At 37.5% G+C, this 21751-nt stretch overlaps 1 protein-coding gene across 5 annotated transcripts in view; it reads left to right on the top strand.

The window, feature by feature from the left end:
- Positions 1 to 21751, top strand: part of CREBRF (CREB3 regulatory factor) — a 65573-nt gene that overhangs the window by 42164 nt on the left and 1658 nt on the right. For 4 of the 5 annotated variants that reach the window (XM_027084280.1, XM_027084276.1, XM_027084279.1 and 1 more), the window contains 2 exons: positions 6827 to 6949; positions 13701 to 19374. In XM_027084280.1, coding sequence (XP_026940081.1) covers positions 6827 to 6949; positions 13701 to 13816 — 239 coding nt within the window. In that variant the 3' untranslated portion in view covers positions 13817 to 19374. Of the gene's footprint in view, positions 1 to 6826; positions 6950 to 13700; positions 19375 to 21751 lie in introns of those variants that run through there. The other variant, XM_027084278.1, reaches the window with a different exon arrangement.

The raw sequence follows: 21751 nt of genomic DNA, 5'->3' as shown, positions 1-21751 counted from the left end.
CTCTTCACTGTGTTGCTCTTGGGCTAAATTGTATCTGAAAGTGGAACAGTGGCTAAATGATCGATTATTATTTGTTTCCAGAGGTTTTCTTAAGTCCAGCATGATGTCTGGCACATAAGTGCTCAATAAATGTTGTGGAGTTTTTTCTTAATCCTTTATCTTGGTTATCTTGTTTCCATTTGTGAGGACAGAAAGAGGATTTCCAACTGTGATGTTTACAACTTGTGAAAGGAACTGATCTTTTTATTTATTAATGACCACACAGGAATTCTAATCAAGGTAAATGAATTAGGTAAAACAATAGTTGGTTTGTTGGAATGGAGATCTTCCCATTTTCCTATTATTCGTTCTTGCTTATTGAAGCATTTTGACCTTGAGCTCTGTGAGTATATATATGATTGCAATGTCATGGACATTCATACTTCATTTTAGAACCCAGCTGACTCACACTGCAGGGAAGTGTGGTGAGCTCCTGGGAGCCTTCTGGTCTCTTTTTCTCTGGACACATGTAGGCATATATCTGTGTGTTACTCAGTTAATAAATTTATCCATAATGATGTACATCTGTGTGGCCATATGTTTTTGCATTTGTATATATGTACATGCATGCCCACGCACACATGCTTTCTGTCTGTGATGTAAATATATTCTGGGGTGTGGAACAATTGGGGAATTGGTAAGGGCCAGGAATATGTGTATTTCTGAATGTGTTGTTCTATCTCATTGAGTTTTTGATGGCCTTAAATGTTTCTTGTTTCCAAAGCTAGCTTAAAGCCTCTAGATACTTTCATGTAGGAAAGGCCTGTCTTTATTTTTTATTTATTTATTTTTTAACATCTTTATTGGAGTGTAATTGATTCACAATGATGTGTCAGTTTCTGCTTTACAACAAAGTGAATCAGCTATACACATACACACATCCCCATATCTCCTTCTCCCTCTTGCGTCTCCCTCCCACCCTCCCTATCCCACTCCTCTAGGTGGTCACAAAGTACCTAGCTGATCTCCCTGTGCTATGTGGCTGCTTCCTACTAGCTAGCTATTTTACATTTGAAGGCCTGTCTTTAAAAGGTAGCATTTTCTTCTCAGTTAGTCAGCATGGAGGAAAAGGATCTTCTCATTCATTTATTTCTCGTCCACTTCTGTCTTACTAGCTTCTCTCCTCCAGTCTGGGGAAGAGCAGCTTCGACTATTGGTTTAGAAGACCTCAGAAGCAATGAGATACTCCTGTGTAGTTTGCCACATGTAGTCTGAAAGTTCTTCCCGGAGTTTCTGATACATCTCTCAAGGGAATGGTGCCCTTGATTCCTCTAAATATCTGGGAGTCACTCTGTTACTGCTTTGTGGAACACTTTTATCCGTTACTTATCTTTTTTTTTTTGCGGTACGCGGGCCTCTCACTGCTGTGGCCTCCCCCGTTGCGGAGCACAGGCTCCAGACGCGCAGGCTCAGCGGCCATGGCTCATGGGCCCAGCTGCTCTGCTACATGTGGGATCTTCCCGAACTGGGGCATGAACTCGTGTCCCCTGCATCGGCAGGCGGACTCTCAACCACTGTGCCACCAGGGAAGCCCTGTTACCTATCTGTTGACCCAATGGTTTCTAGAATTTGTGATTTACAAATCGGTGACATCGGAAAAAGATTTTGGGACTTGGGAACCATAGTGTTGCCAGCTTTATATTTTGCCATGTGAAGCCATTAAAAGGAACATCATCTACAATTACTGTCATTTCATACAAGGTAGAATATTTTAGCATTAGAAAATTGAGACAGGCATAATTTCAGAGTAAAGTTAGCTTTATGAAAAAATGTACTCTGTTGTCCTTATCCTTTTAAATTTGTCATCAACTAGCACCATTCCAAGGACTAGCTTCAGGGCCCAGGACTGTCCTACTCATCCCGTCCTATCCTGCCGAACCTCCTCCTCCTATTGATTCCTTCTACCAAAGCTCGCAAGAAGCTGCTCCGTGAGTCAAATGTAGATTTGTTGACTCAGAATGAAAAGTAAAGCTACTAAGAGGATTGGACGTTCATCCTGATTGACATATTTTATCCCTAAGCAAGCTACATGAGAAAATTAAAACTGGAAGATTCTTGGATGAACATGGAATCAAAACAGGAGGGATCTGTTAGAGATTTAAGGTTTGGCCTCACTTTCTGAGCCAGATGCCTCCGCTTCCTCACCCAGAAGTTTTTGATGTTGTTAGAACCCTTCACCTCTGCCCTCCCTCCCCCCAGGGCCTGGCATGGACACTGCCCAGGTTGAGAAGAGCTGTTCTGCTCTGTTTCAATTTTGATTTTACAGTGGGTTTTTTTTTTTTTTTCTTTCTTTCTTTTTAAAAGTGACCTGGGGCTTCCCTGGTGGCACAGTGGTTGAGAGTCCGCCTGCCGATGCAGGGGACACGGGTTCGTGCCCCGTTCCGGGAGGATCCCACATGCCGCGGAGCGGCTGGGCCCGTGAGCCATGGCCGCTGGGCCTGCGCGTCCGGAGCCTGTGCTCCGCAACAGGAGAGGCCACAGCAGGGAGAGGCCAGCGTACCGCAAAAAAAAAAAAAAAAAAAGTGACCTGATTTACTTTACCTGTTGAAGATGAGGGAACCTCATTTGCTTCTCATAAGTCCAGCCTGCATGTAAATGTCGTTATATTTGAGTAAATGGTGTTCTCTCTCAGTTATTCGAGAAGAAGCATAAATTTCTTGTTTCATGTGGTTTAGGGAGTCAGCTGTGCTTTCCTTGTTTACTGACACGTTTTATATATATTGTTCCTGCATGTAGTTTTAAACTGCCTCCCCACCCCCCCACCCCCAGTTATTTCTGACTTCTCGCTTCAATATTAGTCTAGATTGGTCTCTTCTAAGTATTACAAGGTTAGGAATAACACATCATTGATTTCAAAGCAGTGTCTGAAGTAGTAGAGATTTATTTCAGACCATAGGAATCCTGTGTGTTGAAATTGGTGATGTGTTCCCCCCTGCAACTTTATTGAGGTATAATTGAAGTACAATAACTCTACATATTTAAAGAGTATTATTTGGTTCGTTTGGACATATGTATATACATGTGAAATCAATCAAGATAATGAACACTTTGATCACCTACAAAAGTTTCATAGTGCCCCTTTGTAAGCTAACCCTCCCTCCATTCCTATCCCTTAGTAGCCCCGATCTGCTTTCTGTCACTGTAGATTAGTTTACATTTTCAGAATTTTATATTAATGGAATCCTACCATACATTCTCTTTTTTTGCCTGGCTCCTTTCACTCTGAATAATTATTTTAAAATTTCTCGGGCTTCCCTGGTGGCGCAGTGGTTGAGAGTCCGCCTGCCGATGCAGGGGACACGGGTTCGTGCCCTGGTCCGGGAGGATCCCACATGCCGCGGAGCGGCTGGGCCCGCGAGCCATGGCCGCTGAGCCTGTGCGTCCGGAGCCTCTGCTCCGCAATGGGAGAGGCCACAACAGTGAGAGGCCCGTGTAACGCAAAAAAAAAAAATTTCTCCATGTCATCTATATCAGTAGTTAAATCCTTTTCATTGCTGAGTAGTATTCCATTGTGTTAGATATATTACAGTTTCTTTATCCATTCACCTATTGATGGATACTTGGGTTGTTTGCTTTCGCTGTAACAGAGCTGCTGTGAATATTTCCGTACAAGTGTTTGGGTGGACATATATTTTAATCTCTCTTGGTTAAATACCTACGAGTAGCTGTATAGGAAACCGCCAAACTGTTTTCCAAGTAGCTGTACCATTTTACATTCTCAAAAACAGTGTATGAGGGTTCTAGTTGGTCCATATCGTTGCCAACGCTTGGCACGGTCAATCTTCTTACTTTTAACCAACCTAATGGGTGGTATGTGGCAGTATCTCGTTGTGGTCTTAATTTATATTGCTTTGATTAATGATGTTCAACATCTTTACTGTACTTACTGGCTATTCATATACTTTGTGTGTATATGTGAAGTATCTATTAAAATAGTTTGCCATTTAAAAATTTTGTCTTCTAAAAGTTCTTTATTCTAGATACAGGCTCTTTGTCTGATATATGTATTGAAAATATTTTATACTAGTCTTTGAATTTCCTTTTTGTTTTCTCACTGACATCCTCCAAAGAGCAAAAATGTTCAATTTTGATGAAGTCCAATTTGTCAGTCTTTCCTTTTATATTTTACATTTTTTGTGTGTTCTAATTAGAAACTTTGCCGACTCCAAAAATTGTATTTTCTTGTATATGTTCTCCTAGGATTTATGTAGTTTTAGGTTTTACAGTTAAGTTTATGAGATCTTTTTCAGGTTAATTCTTATGTATGGTGTAGGCTAAGAGTTGATTTTCTTTCCCCATATGAATATCCAGTCATTGAAAGAACTTTCCTTTCCCCATTTAATTGTTTTTGCACCTTTATCAGATCAGTTGATCCTATATGTATGGGTCTACTTCTGGACTCTGTATTCTGTTCCATTGATCTATTTGAGTATCTTTATGTGAATATATAGTGTCTTACTGTAGATAGTAGATTGTGAAAGTCAGGCAGTGTTAGTCCTTGTTAGTCTTCTAATTTTGTTCTTTCAAAGTTGTTTTGGCTATTCTAGGTCCTTTGCATGACCATATAAATTTTGGAATCAGTTTATCACTTTTTACAAAAAAAGTTTCTTGAAATTTTGATTGGAGTTGCTTTAAATCTGTAGATCAATTTGGAGAGAATTATCATCTTAACAAAATGGAGGCTTCCTGTCCCTGAACTTGGTTTCTCTTTCCATCTAGTTAGGTCTTCTTTAATTTCTCTCTGACTTGTTTTATAGTTTTCAATGTAGAGTGCTTGACCATCTTTTGTTAGATTTATTCCTAAGTATTTTATGTTTTTTGGTGCTGTTGTAAATGGACTCATTTTTGAAATTTCAAATTCTTTCTTGGTAGTATATAAAATGAATTTTTGTGTATTACTCTTATACCTTATTTTCTTGCTAAATTTATTAGTTCTAGTAGTAGATATTCCAGTAGATGCCCTGGAATTTTCTGTTTAAGCAGTCATCATCTGCAAATAGAAATGGCTTTATTTATTCCCTTCTGATCTTTATGCCTTTTAACTCTTTTTCTTGCCTTGTTGCAATGTCTGAGACATTTGAATAGAAGTGGTGACTGCCTTGTTTGCAGGGGAAACTTTGACCTTTAAGTTGATATTGGCTGTAGGTTTTTTTGTAGATGAGATGCTCTCTATTATTTTGAGTAAGTTTCCTTCTTTTCCTAGTTTCATTTATCATGAATAGATACTGAATACTGTCATTTTCTTTCCTTTTTTTTTTTTGCATTTATTGGAACAATCACATTGTTTTCCTTTATTCTGGTAATGTATCACATATTCCCCTGTTAATATGGTGAATTATATTAACTAACTTTTTATTAAACCAACCTTGCATTCTTGGAATAAACTCTATTTGGTTATGATGTATTTTCCTTTTTATATTAGAGTCTATTGAAAATATTTTGTAAGATTCTATTCCGATATTTTAAGTTGGATTCTGTTGTTAATATTTTGTCAAGGATTTTTATATCTATATTCAAGAGGGTTATTAGTCTGTGATTTTCTTTTTTTGTAATATCTTTGTCATGTTTTGGTATTTGAGGATACTGGGCTTAGAGAATGAATTCAGCCATGATCTTTCTTCCTTTTTTTTTGAAAGTTTGATGAAATTAATTTTATTTCTTCATTGTGCATTTGATAGAATTTTCCATTAAAGCCCTCTGCATTTTCTTTGGGGAATACTTTTTGATGAATTCAATTCCTTTATTAGAAATGAGCTGTTCAGATTTTCCATTTCTTCTTGTGAAGTGGCATTTTCAATAAATTTGTCCATTTCATCCAAGTTTTTGAATTTGTTAGCATAGCATTTTCTTATTATCCTTTTAATGGCTGTATTCTGAAGTGATAACCCGTTTTCCATTCTAGGTAGAGGTGATCAAGCCGTCTAGCTGGAGATGGGGATGAGGGTGGGAGTGGGTATCAATTTTGTTGATATTTTCAAAGAACCAGCTTTTGGCTTTGTTAACTTTCTCTGTTGTGTGTTTGTGTTCTGTTTTATTGATTTCTGCTCTTATATTTATCATTTCCCTCCTTATTTACTTTTGGTTAACTTTGCTCTTTTTTTTTTTTAAAGCTTCTTAAGGTGGGGAAATTTGTTGTTGTTTTTTTAATTTATTTATTTTATTTTTGGCTGCGTTGGGTCTTCGTTGCTGTGCGCGGGCTTTCTCTAGTTGCCGTTGGGGGGGCTACACTTCGTTGCGGTGCGCGGGCTTTTCATTGCGGTGGCTTCTCTTGTTGTGGAGCGCGGGCTCTAGGCACGCAGGCTCTAGAGCGCAGGCTCAGTAGTTGTGGCGCACGGGCTTAGTTGCTCCGCGGCATGTGGGATCTTCTCGGAACAGGGCTCGAACCCGTGTCCCCTGCATTGGCAGGAGGATTCTTAACCACTGAGGCACTAGGGAAGCCCGGGAAATTTGTTTTTAAAGCTTTGTCTTTGAAGGGCTTTGTTCGATTTATTTAATAAACATTTACTAAGACCCTATGAGTCAATATACCAGGCACTGTCATAGCTGTGAAGACAAGTAGGGCAAATTGCTTACAGGATAGTGGACATTGATACATGTCTACAATCTGTTATCAAAAGTGGCATATCGTTTGATTATTAGTCTCTTTGGATAAGAAAGCTTACAACCATCACTGCTTAATGTTTTCTTATATGTTCTTCATTTTTAATTGAGTATCTGTTATTACATAATTAAAAGTAAATTCTTCCATGTTAATGACATGCTCCAACTGTCCTGTTCTGTCTTACAGATAATTTATTGTTTGTAATCAACTCCATCAAGCAAGAGATTGTAAACCGAGTACAGAATCCAAGAGAGGAGAGAGGACCCAACATGGGACAGAAGCTTGAAATCCTCATTAAAGATACTCTTGGTAAGAAGAACACTGGATAAACTAATAACCATTAATAACGTATAGTGTAAGGTATATGATTCAAGGGAATATTCAAAATTCTTTTAAGGAAAAACTCAAGTGGTCTCATTGTAGTTACCTCCCTTTATGAGAAGATTTGTTTTTTGAGAGTTAGCATTCATAAACATGTTCTGCTGGTTACCACGATTGATTGATTGATTGATTGATAGACAAGAAGTGATTTATTAGGACGCTTACTAGGCTTACAAGTGGGCAGGTGAGCGTTGTGCTGCCCCACAATTTATTATTTAGACTTCGTCACTGTACTGTTTTAACACTTAGGAAAGATAAACTTCTAGCAACTTTAACCTTCTGTGGGGAAAATAAAGATCCCTGACCTTGTCAAGCCTGCAGTATATACTTCAATAGAGGTTCTTACCTATTTGTTTTACTCTTTCACAGGATTCTAACAGACTTGATTATCTGGTTTTCCATCCCTGAACAGTTTATACCACATGGGGAGGAACAGAGAGGCAGGCATCCAGAAGTCAGGCAGAGTGATACTGACAGGGAGGGTAGAGGTAGCTAATGTAGACAAAGACATGCAAACCCTAGAGGCCCCAGGAGCTTGGCTGCCGTAGGAGCAAATCACCCTATGATCAGTAGCATCCCAAGGGCATTACAGCATAACACAAGCCATGAAGACCCTGAAGCATCATAAAATTGTTTCAGCTATATTATATGTTCTTTGTTTAACAGTTTTTATTCTAGGACTGTCTCTTAAAAACTGGTTCTTACATAGTTGTTGTGTAGAGTAGTAAATTTCACTTACCTGAGAATTTTCTTCCCCAGGATGCTGACTGTATATTGAATCACATCACTTAAAAGAATTACAGCTTACTTTTCAATCATTAATTAGTTATTTACCTGAATTTTAGAGTGCCAAACACTATAATTAAAAAAATTTTTTTAATTGTAAATATCTTAGAATTTGTTAAGACAATTTTTCTGACTTCCAGTTATTATAAATTCATTCATTCCACAAAATTTTTTCAATGCCTACTATGTTGCCAGGTGTTGGGGGATCCACAGGGGTTAAGTAGAGACTTGGTTGCTACTCTTCTTAGATGCTTGTAGTCTAAAAATGGAAGGCAAGGAATAGAAAACCAAAAATAATAATAATAACATTGTGGTAACTGCTATGAAGAAATCAAGATGCTTAGATGCAGTGGAGTGAGCAAGAATATTTTATTTCCACTTATACAGAAAAGCTTCTGTATACCAAATCTGCTACCCAAATCATTGCATTTTCTTTAATTGAAAATAAATACACATTTAATGCTTCCATGCACTTAGTAAGTTTCTTATGGTTTTTGAAATGTCATTAATTTCTCTTGTCAGTGTTGTGTTCATACTGAACGTAAAATATACTAGTGTTTCTGTAGGGCAATTTGGAATCATTAGTAAAATTAGCAAGGCATATAGATTTAAACCCAACGATTTCATGAAATTTGACAGCTTTCATGTTTAAAGGCCAAAGGAGAAGATCTAAAAGAGAGATTAAGAGATGAGAAAAAAGAATTCCTTAGTCTAGGAAGGGATAAACAGCTAACATTTATATAGTACTTATTATGATCCAGGATCTGTCTACTCAGATTTAGTGATTTACTTCCACAGTTCTGTGAAGAAGGTATTATTATCCTGGTTTTACAGATGAGGAATTGGAAGCCCAACAAGGCATTAGGTAACTTGCCACAAGTTCTACAGCCAACAAGTGGCAGGACTAGGAGCTAGAAGTAAGTGCTCCTAGTTGCAAGTGCTTGCACTGTACCCATGGATCATCACTTGGCCCTGTCATCTGACACTCATCTCTAGATAGTTTCTGAACTGTATAGTTCCCAAGTGGCCCACTAATTGCCTCATCCAGTAGACTTACTTGAGAATTTATTTTTCTTGACATTCTGTGTAACATTTGATTCTTTTGAGCATTTATCTTCATTCTTAAAACATTTTCTTTATCTTAAGATACTTAAGGTTCTGCATGCCTTGTTTCCTATCTTTTTACACACAAAATGCTAGTGGTTTCTCTGTGGCTCTAGCAATACCCACTGGTCATGTGCAGAAATTAAGATACGTTTCCAAAAAACAAAAGCTCATTTAGCATAATGGTTAAAATCAGAGTATTTGAAATCAGTTCTAGATTCAAGTCCTGGCCCTGCCACTTACTACCTGAGGACCCTAGGGAAGTAACTTCACTTCCCTCAACCTAATTTTATTCATCTATAATGTAAAGTGTGGACAGTTGTGTGGATTAAATGGAAAGAGTGCATGTAAAGCACTTAGCATACTGCTGAACACAAATTCTCAATACTTAGTAAGTATTAGTTGTTGATGTTACCATATTACATCGTAAACATTTTTTAATTAATTAATTAATTTATTTATTTTTGGCTGTGTTGGGTCTTCGTTTCTGTGCGAGGGCTCTCTCTAGTTGTGGCAAACGGGAGCCACTCTTCATCGCGGTGCACGGGCCTCTCACTATCACGGCCTCTCTTGTTGCAGAGCACAGGCTCCAGACACGCAGGCTCAGTAGTTGTGGTGCATGGGCCTAGTTGCTCCGCGGCATGTGGGATCTTCCCAGACCAGGGCTCGAACCCGTGTCCCCTGCATTGGCAGGCAGACTCTCAACGACCGTGCCACCAGGAAAGGCCACATCGTAAACATTTGAATTTTTTTCCTTAAAAGAATTTTATTTCTACATTGTCTTCCTGTGTTAGGTAGAGAGAGAAATTTAATGTTATAAGAAAAAATTCTTCCTGCCTTTTTATTTTTTAACTTAAAGGTCTTATATATTGATAAGTTTGTGTTTTCCCTTTGTACCTGATTGTCAGTTTTACCAGATACAATCCTTGACTCACATTTTCCTGCCTTGAGTATTTTAAATATGTTTCTCCATTTTTATTCTGGAATAAAGTGTTGCTGTTGCAAAGCTAATAATTGCCTAATTTTTTTCCCTTATGCCGTTTGCTATTTTTGCCCAGATGTCAACAGGATTTTTTCCTTTTTCTTTAAATCCTAGTAATTTTACTAGACCATGTCTTGGAGTTGGTCATTTTAGGTTGATATTCTCATATACACTCTGTGCTCTTTCAGTAAGTAGCTTCAGATCTTTTAAATTTTATTTACTTATTTATTTTTAAAATTTCTTTATTTAATTGATTTATTTTTGGCTGCGTTGGATCTTTGCTGCTGTGCGCTGGCTTTCTCTAGTTGCAGTGGGCGGGGGCTACTCTTTGTTGCGGTGTGCGGGCTTCTCATTGCGGTGGCTTCTCTTGTTGCAGAGCACAGGCTCTAGGCGCCTGGGCTTCAGGAGTTGTGGCTTGCGGGCTCTGGAGTGCAGGCTCAGTAGTTGTGGCGCATGGGCTTAGTTGGTCCGCGGCATGTGGAATCTTCCCGGACTGGAGCTCGAACCCGTGTCCCCTGCGTTGGCAGGCAGATTCTTAACCACTGTGCCACCAGGAAAGCCCATATGTTTTTAATATTTGATTTGTTCCCTTGCTTTGGTTTTCTTCTTTGGGGACTCTTACTATTTGTGGGTTGGATCTTCTTTGCCTGTCTTCAGTATTTTCTGAAGTATATTCACTTCTTCTCAAATTTAAAAAAAAAATCTCTTAATTTCTTATTTTAAAATTCTTCCCCTTTTCACTGCTGTTTCTCTTAAATGCGTTATCTGTTGTGTTTATTTGCGGCTCTTATATCCTTTTAGATTTGTTTTAATTTCAGGAGTTCATGTTTTCATTTTTTTCTCTTTTTTTTTGAGGTGTGATTGACATAACATTATATTAATTTCAGGTGTATAATGTACTGATTTGATACTGGTATATATTGCAAAATGATCACCACAGTAAGTCCAGTTAGCATCCGTCAATATACATAGTTATAAAATATTTTTTTCTTGTGCTGAGACCTTTTAAGATCCTCTCTCCTACCTACTTTCAAATGTGCAGTATGGTACTATTAACTACAGTCACCATGCTATACGTTACATCCCCCTCATTATGGATTATAGTCTTTATCATCAAGAAGCACACATCTTTTGTCTTGTTTACAGCTTTTTCCCTGAATTCAATCTTGTCTGATCTTACAATCATGAATGTAGCTTTCTTATTATTTATCTTTGCTTGGTAGCCTTCCCTTTTATTTTCAGTCTTTCTGAATTACTTTATATGATACACATCTCTTTTTAAAAGATCTTAATTAGATTAAAATTTACATTTAATTTCAATTTGCATACCATAAAATTCACTTCTAGATTTTTATATATAACTTGTAGTTTGATTTTCTTTATTAGTCAGTCTAGGAGTTTTTCTTTAATGGATGAGTTTAGCTCATTTTTATTTTATTTTTTTTTTTGGCTGCTTTGGGTCTTCATTGCTGTGTGCAGGCTTTCTCCATTTGCGGTGGCTTCTCTTGCTGCAGAGCACGGGCTCTAGGCTCACGGGCTTCAGTAGTTATGGTGCACAGGCTCAGTAGTTGTGGCTCGCAGGCTCTAGAGTTCAGGCTCAGTAGTTGTGGTGCACAGGCTCTAGGGCACGTGGGCTTCAGTAGTTGTGGCTCGTGGGCTTGGTAGGTGTGGCTGGCGGGCTCTAGAGCGCAGGCTCAGTAGTTGTGGTGCACGGGCTTAGCTGCTCTGCGGCATGTGGGATCTTCCGGGACTAGGGATTGAATCCGTGTCCCCCGCACTGGCAGGCAGATTCTTTTTTTTTTTTTTTAAATGTATTTATTTATTTATTTTTGGCTGTGCTGGGTCTTCGTTGCTGCGCATGGGCTTTCTCTAGTTGCAGTGAGTGGGGGCTACTCTTCGTTGCCGTGTGCGTGCTTCTCATTGTGGTGACTTCTTTTGCTGCGGAGCACAGGCTGTAGGCTCATGGGCTTCAGTAGTTATGGCTTGTGGGCTCTGGAGTGCAGGCTCAGTAGTTGTGGTGCACGGGCTTAGTTGCTCCGCAGCATGTGGGATCTTCCCAGACCAGGGCTTGAACCCATGTCCCCTGCATTGTCAGGCGGATTCTCAACCACTGCGCCACCAGGGAAGCCCGGCAGGTGGCTTTTTAACCACCGTGCCACCAGGGAAGTCCCAGCTCATTTTTATTTATTGATGTATGTTTGGTTTTATTTCTGTTATCAAAAGAGCTGTTAGGGCCTTCCCTAGTGGTGCAGTGGTTGAGAGTCTGCCTGCCGATGCAGGGGACACGGGTTCGTGCCGCGGTCCGGGAAGATCTCACATGCTGCGGAGCAGCTAGGCCCGTGAGCCATGGCCGCTGAGCCTGCGCGTCTGGAGCCTGTGCTCTGCAATGGGAGAGGCCCTCGTACCGCAAGGAAAAAAAAAAAAAAAAGCTGTTAAGATTTGTTCATATGGCTTTCTTGCCTTTTTATGTCCTTCACTCTGTGATCCATTATTATTATAGTTTCATTTTGTATGTGTCCTCTGATTATTTTCAAGCTCTACATTTTTGTCTTGCAGGTTCACTTTTTAGCTAATAACATGTATACTTAATTTTTTTCTCAACTTTTCATTTAAGATATCAATCCTACAAGAAAAGTAGAAAGAAACAGTCCAGTGAACACCTGCCTGTCATTCCGCTAGATTCACCAGCTGTTAATATTTTGCTGCATTTGCTTTATTTCTGCCTGTGTACATTTTTTCCCTATATATTTGAAGGTAACTTATAAACATATGATTCTTCATCCATAACTACTACTTCAGCATGTATTTCTCAAGAACAAGGACACTTTCTTACTTAGACACAATACTGCTATAACTTACGTTGATGTGACATCTATATGGAGTCCATATTTAAATTTCCCCAGTTGTCTCAGTAATGTCCATTATAACCTTTTTGTTTGTTTTTGATCCATTTAAGGATCATGAGTTGCATTTAGTTGTGTCTTTTTTTTTTTGTATCCTTTAATCTAGATCAGTCTCCCAGGCTTTTTTCTTCCATAAAAAATCCAGGTAGTTGATCTTGTAAAATGTCCCAATATTTGAATTCATCTGTTTGCCCATGATTAGTTACAGTTAAATTTTCTTGGCAAGGATTCATTGTAGCTTATATATCCTTCTCATTATGTCAATCAAGAAACAGTATCAGTTTGTCCCATTATTGGTCAGGCTGATTTTGATCACATGGTTAAGGTGGTGTCAATTCTCTGTTTTTTACAGTATCTTTTGACTTCTTATGAGCAATTACTGCATAGTATTTTTCTGCTTCCATCTCCTTTAATTGCTCAGCTTTGTATTACATTTAAAACACGTACACCTTTGTTACATAAAATCAATATATCAAATATCTTTGACCTCAGCTATAGAGGATGAGGAAGACGAAAAAATCAACATACCTGCAGTGTCTCCCACCTTTCCTTCTTCTCTTCCAAGTTTGCTTATTTATCCACTTTTCTTTAAAATGAAGAAAAAGGAACGTAAAATTGATCGTCATTATAAAAATGAATGAAAACATCCTTCAGGTATATATTTTCAGTCACGTGGGTGAAGCCCATCTATGAGATGTAGTGAGGTTGGAGCAGTTGGTGGTTTGATCCTTCTAATCTTGTAGGCTCTAATTATGGTGGGTAGAATTATTTTCTGGGCTGCAGTAGCAAACGGCAGAACACTCATCTGGGACCAGTGTCTAGCTGAGAGTCACCCCTGACCCGCAGATTTTCCTACTCCTCACCTTCATATGTGTCTAAGTGTGCCTATTATTCTTTTCTTCAGGTCTCCCAGTTGCTGGGCAAACCTCAGAATTTGTTAACCAAGTGTTAGAGAAGACTGCGGAAGGCAATCCCACCGGAGGCCTTGTAGGACTAAGGATACCAACGTCAAAAGTGTAATCAGCCTCATTGGACCACTGGTCAGAAATGTCTGTGTTTGTCACGTTATTCATTGTAAATTTTCATTCTGTTTTGCATGTCAGTTTAGCATTATGTAAACATTTACAATTAGGTTACATTGTTTTAAGAACTAAGTAGCATAAGTGAAGCATGATCCAAAATACTTGATTATTACATTTTCAGAGCATAAACTGTTGGTTAAAACTGCTACTGGCATCAGAATTGAAACTCATACATTTAAGTAGATGTTTAGATACAGATTACAAAATCTGTTAAAGCAAAACATTTTGGAAGAGTGAAGATAATAGTAAATGCCAAATATTGTGGCAGGTTTATGCTCTGAACCACAAAAAAATTGAGGAAGCATTTTTTTAAACAGTCAGTTTAGATTGTTTTTAGAATTATTGCTTTTTATTCTAATTTTCCACAACCATTAATCTCACTTGTACATGGCACAACCCAGCACTCATGCCCATGTGCCATATTAGATGTTCATTTTCCGAGCTCAATATGGTATATATAAATATATATATAAATATATATATAATGTCTGTGCAAGTAAGAAAAAAAAAGCATATTCTTTGTGCCTTGTATTTTGGGGAAACTATAAAACTGGTAATATTTTGTATGATGAAAACCCTAATGAGGAAAAACAAGATATATAGATGGAAAAATTATGGGGTTTAAATGTTTTTTTGTTCCAACTCTTTTTCAAATTTTTTGAATGTATATAGGACTATGTTGAAATGTAGATATATGCCACAGAGTCTGTGTATTGTATAAAAAACAAAACAAAAAAACAAACAAAAAAAAGATGGCTCTAGAAAACTCATATTTCGGTACTTGACCGGAAGAAGACAAATACTTGCACATTATTGCGATTGTTTTATTTTTTGTACCAAAGACAAATGCAACTGATATGGCATACTGCCAGTCTAAGTAAAGTTTTGCACAGCTTACATGATACTGTATGAATGTATGAAAAAAAAGGAGAAAAAAAAGAAAAACGAAAAGGTCAGGGTTAGGGATCTTACTGAACTGTGAATTTTATTTCTGTTTGGGTCCAATTATCTACAGAAGGAGCATCCACACATACAGATATTATTTTGCTGTTCCTCTAGTTCGCTTCCATAGTAGATAAGTTGGTGGCCATTTAGGTGTCTATAAGTCTTTTTATTTCTGCACTTATTGTAGGAAATTTTAATATATTTCATTTTAGTAAGCTATTGGTAAAATAGTTTTTGACCTTGAAAATTAAAAAGTTTATTTAGCTTATTGTAGTATACTTCCACCAAACAACCAAAATACAGATTATTTTTATTGTATTATGTATATATATATGTAAAGACAGAAAAAAGCTAAAAATATCTAATTCTTTAGTTGCCACTTTTCCAATTGATGTATTATTGTGCATGTAATATTTTCAAAGATCAACACAAGCTTAAAACAAAAACAAAAAGATTTATAGATTTTTATATTTTTGTACAGGTATTTTCAAACTAGCTTCTTCAAACTTAACATGTGACTTATTCTTCTTCTATAGTTTCTAGAACTGAGAAATATTAACACATTTAGTTTTTAGGTGCTCTTTTTTGTTCACATAAAACAGCTTCATTAGTCAGTGTTTTAACTATGTTAAAGCTTTACCTCTTGATGAGAAATTTCTTATGTCAAGGCAACGTTATAAACCTTCCCTACAGATCTTTCCGTCCTGTCTCTCTTACTGTTTTATTTTCAAATCTTGTGTTTTGAACTCTGAAAACTGGTAGCTTAAAAATTATACCTTAAAAAAAAATCCTATTTAGCCAGAAAAAAAAAATACCAAAAATTTCCGACCTAGCTGCCGGGAAAGTATCTATTTCTCCAACTATTTCTCCATTACCCCTTGGAGAATTTATTTTTAATTATATTTTGTCTATACAGTGTGTTTCCTTTTCTGTTATTTTCTCCCTCCCCACCACGGTTTCCCATTTGTAAGTGATAGCACATGAAGCTATAGCTTATAAAGGTTTGCTTGATTCTAAAACACACAGTAACAAGTGAGCAATGTTGCTTTCATGCTTCTTTGACATTATGAAAAAGAAACTCCAAGAAGGATTGTCTTAACACCTTAGCTGAACTGTGATGCACAAGATTACCCTGTGTGCTTGGTGGAAATGTACCTGGTTAGTGCATTCACACTAAACAGATAAGCTTAGATCTAATGGTTTAATAGAATGTAAGTTTATTGTTTTAAAGTTTTTCATTTTTAGGTGGGAGAAGGCAAAGCACAGGTTTGTAACTTGGAGGTATATGAAGTTTTGACAGAATGTGTCTGGGAAATTGAAACATGTTCCAAAATATGGCAGTTTTGCAATCAGGTGAAAATCACTTCATGATAGAGATTCAGCTGATGAGGTTTATAAAATTGCCCCTTTCTAGCTGCTCTGTTAGGAATTCTGGTTTTTTATACCTTTTTCTTGTCTGCAAACCAGAATTTGATTTTTTGGTCTTGCATTTCAAAAAAAGACTTTGAATCTGTTTAGTAGATTCCATATCCTTGCATTTCAGTGTTTTATATGTACTACTTAAGTTAAATAGGTAAAAGCTTTTAAATAGTTGAGCTTTTTAATGTTGACACTTTATTTTGTACCTATTTATATATGTATGTATATCTTAGAAAAGCACTTTGTTAAAAAAAATTGCATTTTATATGATTCCTGCCATTTGCTGCTAAATCTGGGCTGGTCAGAATGCTGCAGCGATACTTGATCTAAATAAAAACCTGGCAGTAAAATGTAGAGTGAAAGTTAAATCCTCTTGCTGTTTTAACTTTATCATAAAGATGACATAGGCAAGCTGTGCAGCTTTACATTTTAACCAGGGGACTCTGTGGCATTTAAAACCGTCTAGAAATGGTTGTACTTTAATGCCAGTAATAATCTGCTTCCTCTATTGTCATTAAAATGTATACGTTTAGTGTATCACACAAACAAATCTTATAAGGGTAACGTAAAAACCCCAACAATTGTACGTGTTCTGTTTTTGAAAATTGTGGCATGTATTTTTGGGTGAAGATCATTAGAGAAGAGCTCTCTAAAGGTTTTCTGTGTTCATACATGGTATACAGATAGCTCATAATGAAGTCCAGAATTTTACTTTAAGTGAAGGCATTGTGAATTCACCTCAAATAAACCCATTGTTCCCAAAGCGATTATAAACTTTGACTCTAGTACTACTATGATTTAAAAAAACAAAAAACGTTCTTCCTCTTTTCAGATACACTGGATTCTTTATAGAGTTTGTCTCCATATGAAAGCATGCTGTCCAGTTGTTCTTGTTAAGATCTTGTCTGAGTTTTGAATTGGGTGCCACACTTTTTCAGTCAATATGATTGCTTGTTCTACTGTACCATGTACGATTCTTGTCCTCTCCTATATCCTTCATGACAGATTATGATGTGGCTTTATATTGTGCCTTACTTGTACATTTAAAACAAAACATCTCCATTCCCTTTCACTTCCTAAATCTTTCACTTTGACCTTTTTGGTAAGAGAATCAGAGCTATTATAAAAACATCATGAAGGATTTCAGATGGGTATGGTTTCAAATTCCCTCTCTTTATTGTTATTTTATATTTGTATGAAAGACCAGTTTTGAATGGTCTTTGAATATGAGGGGGAGAGATTAGCAGTAATTTCACTACATCCCTTTTTCCTAACTTTCATGAATTTGTCATACATCTTCTTTCTGATGCTTGACTTCATTTGCTCCTTAGCAGTAGTCTGCATTTAAAGAAAGGTATGCTCAGTTCATCAGCTTGAAATTGACTATTTTCATTTTTCCAGAATTTTTTAGGAGAAGAGTACTCGTTTTGTTTGTTTTATAAAACAGATGACAAGTCTCTTTAAAAGAAACAGAAGTACAGTACTTTTGAAATACAATGCTGTTAGTTTGGATTTCTTTTTTTATATATAATATTCATACAGTTATCTGATGTTTGCCTTCATTAATAAAGCTGTTAGTTTATTCACCAAAATGTCAAGAATGGATGTGCTTTTCTTTATTCCATACATTTCTAAATATTTTAGCTGCTAAGAGTTAGTTAACTTTCTAAGAAACGAAATCAAGTTGCCTTCAGCAGGAATTAACAAAAACTTATGTTCCCTTTCTTTATATAGTCTTCCTAAAATTCTGTTCAAGTATTTTCTAGTTAATTATGTAACAGAATGTTAGCATCTCTCCAAATCTTGAAACTTGAATTTTGAGAATGCATTGAATTATGCTTTCAGTGTTAAAGTTTCAAATTATCCTTCTAGTGAAGTCTATTGTGGAATACCATTTCCCATGGAACTAAGGCCATTTCCACAACTTTGCACAGAACTGCAGTCTTGTTCTTCCCTCGGATCATGACAAATAAGCCTCACACAGTGCCGTAATACTTGTGGATTCTTTTGTAATCTTTGTAATCTTAATAAGGGCATTATGAGAAGATGACTCCATGTTTTTTTAATATTTCAAACACATTGGGATGTAACCATGAATGTCAACTGTAGGAATGGTTGTTTCGTTTTAAGGAATAAGCATGTTGGGGGAAGATGATGAAAATGTACTACTGACAGTTTTACACTTCCATAGACAAGTGGGATTATGTGTTGAAGCATAATCCTCGTGCTTAGTAAACTGACTGAAATTGTAGAAATTACACCTAGGAACTGAATTATGCCAAATTGCCATTTTCCTTTAGAAAAGAGAGATTTGGGGGTAGTGGTGAGGGAATAGAACCTTAAAACTACTTCCAAATAGTATTTTGGAATTGATGACTTGGTGACTAGTGAGGAACATCAAAGTTGGGTATTTCAATGTGCCAAGTTCGGGTGAACTAAGTTTGCCTCTTTCATAACAATGTAAACACAATGGTGTAGTTAATTAAATTATGGGTGGATGTGAGCGGGACTGATTACTGTGTCTTGCCCTTCGCCCTTTGTTTTTTTCAGAACCAAATAACAGAAATGTATATGTGTGTACTGTATCTGCCTTTTCACCACATTTTTATGACACTGTATTCCACTGCCTGCTTTTTTTTTTTTTTAACCTTCTTTCCCTAGGATTTGTCCTATAACTTAGCATTTGTGGTTAACAGTGATACTAGGGCTGACTGCACATAAGACGTCACAAGAGAAGAGCGGAAGGGCAAGAATTCAAAGTGTTTGTTCATACAATGTGGCGACCTCTTTTGCATAGTTGCGTAGGATCCTGTTTGTAATGCTATCATAAATATTCTGTAGTTTTGTTCCCCACTCCCCTAACTGTAGCTATGAAACTTTTTATTGGATTCAGTCTTGTCTATTGTCTAGAAAGAATTTTATCTCGTTGACGCATGAGCTGTTTAAAAATTATTCTATTAAATGTTGGTTAATAGTTGTGCAGTTTTTCTTTTCAGAAGAAAAGGCAATTCAAACATTGCCTTTGTTTTCTGTCACTTTCCAACCCCTCAGCACTTCTAGTCAGATACAGATTCATCAGTGTATGCAACATCCTTTGTAATTTAAAATAAAAAAAGATGAAAAGAAAAGGTTTTGAATTGTTTGCCTCATGCTTTCGTCCTTCCTTTTTCTGTTGCTTTTCTGTTGCTTTCCAAGGTGATCATCCACCCTTCAGAATAACCCACTGCAACAAAATTCCAAACTGGAGACAGCAGTGAACTCTTGATCGCGCTGCCCCTCTCTTGGTGTAGTGTGCGAACAGCTAACTTTTTTTTTTTAACATTTTGGGCTGCTTTTTCAATACTTTAGTTAAATTTAGCTATTACGTAGAATTATTCATTGACAAAAACATTTACATTCTTTATAGTTTAGAGCATAGTTTAGTTTATCCTTATTTCTCCTCCTTGATTCTTTGGCCAAGCGATTTCTCTGAGGGAAAGAAGGTATTTTGAGTCTCTCCTGACTTAAGCCTTTGTATGTGTTCGTGTGTTTCATAATTCTAAGTAGGTCCCCAAGCTAGGCTGGGCATATACATAGAACTGTTAAATCAGGGGACCCGAGTAAACACCACTGTAGCAGTGTGTTCCTTCGGCCAACAAACATTTGTTTAGCACTTTCTCTGCCAAGACTTGTGCTGCGTACTGGCCAGAAGGAGACTAAAGAGACCGCCACTAACGTTTAGTCTGCTAAGGGAGGCCACGTGTGAACAGGGCCACAAAACAACACAAGAGCTGTTAAACACACAAAGGGTTCTAGGTACATTACCGCAGAGGTATTTGCAAGGACACTGGTACCACATCAAGTGGGGTATGTTAAGAGAATTGACAGGCTGTGTGCATGACATCCCTGGTCCCTTGAAGAAGCCCTTTTTGCTTCATTTGAGTGACACTGAGGCTGTCAGGAAGAAGTGGGCCTAGCCTCTCATGGACTGGTTCTGCTTCAGGACTTGACCTCACAGGAGCCTCTGTCAGAGTCTGGGCACTTTAAGGAGCTGGGTGAGCCAGCCCTTCCAGTACAGCTCTTAGGAAACCAACCCTTCTGTTAGGTAGCACCCAGTGAGATGGGCTGTTCAATTGTCTCTCGTTGCCCACATTGATTTCGGAACCAGGAGAGCACCTTAGAAAAACATTAGTTGGGAAATACTTTAATATCCCAGCTGAAAGGTTCAGAATAGGAAGAAGGCATTAGAAAGTCCTAGAAGGCTAGGGTGGCATTCATTAAGCCCCTGCTAGGTGCTTTCCTATCAGGGAACTCACCTGCTGCTCTCTGTGGCCCAGTAAGGTGGGTGATCGTGTCCATTTTACAAAAGAGACTAGAACCAGATGCAGGGACTCACCCCAGACCCAGCTTAGGTGATACAGAACTCCAATTCAAATGGCAATCTGCTTGCAGCACTCAGAGACAATCCGTACCCCTCTGTAAGGGACCTGGCCAAGTCACTGGCAATATTTGGATGGATGTCTGTGTAGGAGGGAGATAATGGGCTTAGGGTCTGCAAACCAGAAAGAACTAAAGCCAGAACCTAGTAGATGCAGTAAACAAAAGCTAGTCTCAGGATCAGTAGGTAAAGGTGACGGAAGCAAAACAGCATTGGCAGTAGTCAGTGATGGGGAGTGCGGGTCACCAAATTGTATATCTATCCCTCAAAGATGGCCTCTAGCTGAAGGCCTTAGAATTGAGTCTTTTTTTGTTAGAATGGAGTATGTTGGAGGGTGGAGAAAAGAGGAGCTATGTTTTCTCTAATTGCCTCATGGAAATGCAATTGGTGACTGTTGGTTGCAGAGGACTTTCCACCAAGTAGCATGATGGGAAAGGGGCTCAAGGTCACGTGGGCCTATCTACTGCGTGCAGAGTTTGGGTTTCTTCAGTGTCCTGAACAGGGAGCTTCTACTTGAGGATCCAAAACGTTTGACCTGAAGAATGTCAACCTCAGTTTCTTTAAAAGGTTTTAATCTTAAAATGTCTCCAGGAATGAACTTAAAAGAAAATGTACAAACTCTGAAGAAAACATTAAAATACTATGAAGGATACAGAAGACGACTTGAACAAGTGGAAAGATAGACCAAGTTCTTGAATAGGAACAGTCAACGGCATAAACCTGTCAGTCCTCCTAACTTAAATGAACAATTCAGTGCCATCCCGATAAGACATACCAATACGATTTCAAAAAACTAAAGTTCACATGGGGAAAAAAGTGGGGTGTTCGATCCTAACAGATATTAAAACACATAAAACTAATATTAAAACAGTATCATTTTGGTGAATGAATGAATAGGCCAACAGAATAGAATGGAAAGTATAGAAATAGATTCAGATGTATTTATATTTAATTTATATATTATAAATAATATTAATGTTATTAATTTATATATTATTTATATTTAATTTATATGGTAAGTGTGGCATCTGAAACCAGTGAGAAAAGGATGGATTGTTCAGAAAATAGTGTTGGAACAACTGGGTAACCCTC

Source organism: Aethalodelphis obliquidens, unplaced genomic scaffold (assembly GCF_003676395.1).
Source record: "Aethalodelphis obliquidens isolate GAN/ISIS:26980383/991018 unplaced genomic scaffold, ASM367639v1 scaffold52, whole genome shotgun sequence".
NCBI classification, from domain to species: Eukaryota; Metazoa; Chordata; class Mammalia; order Artiodactyla; family Delphinidae; genus Aethalodelphis; species Aethalodelphis obliquidens.
The sequence above is the reverse complement of the archived record's forward strand: the minus strand, read 5'-3'. Positions and strand labels throughout refer to the sequence as shown.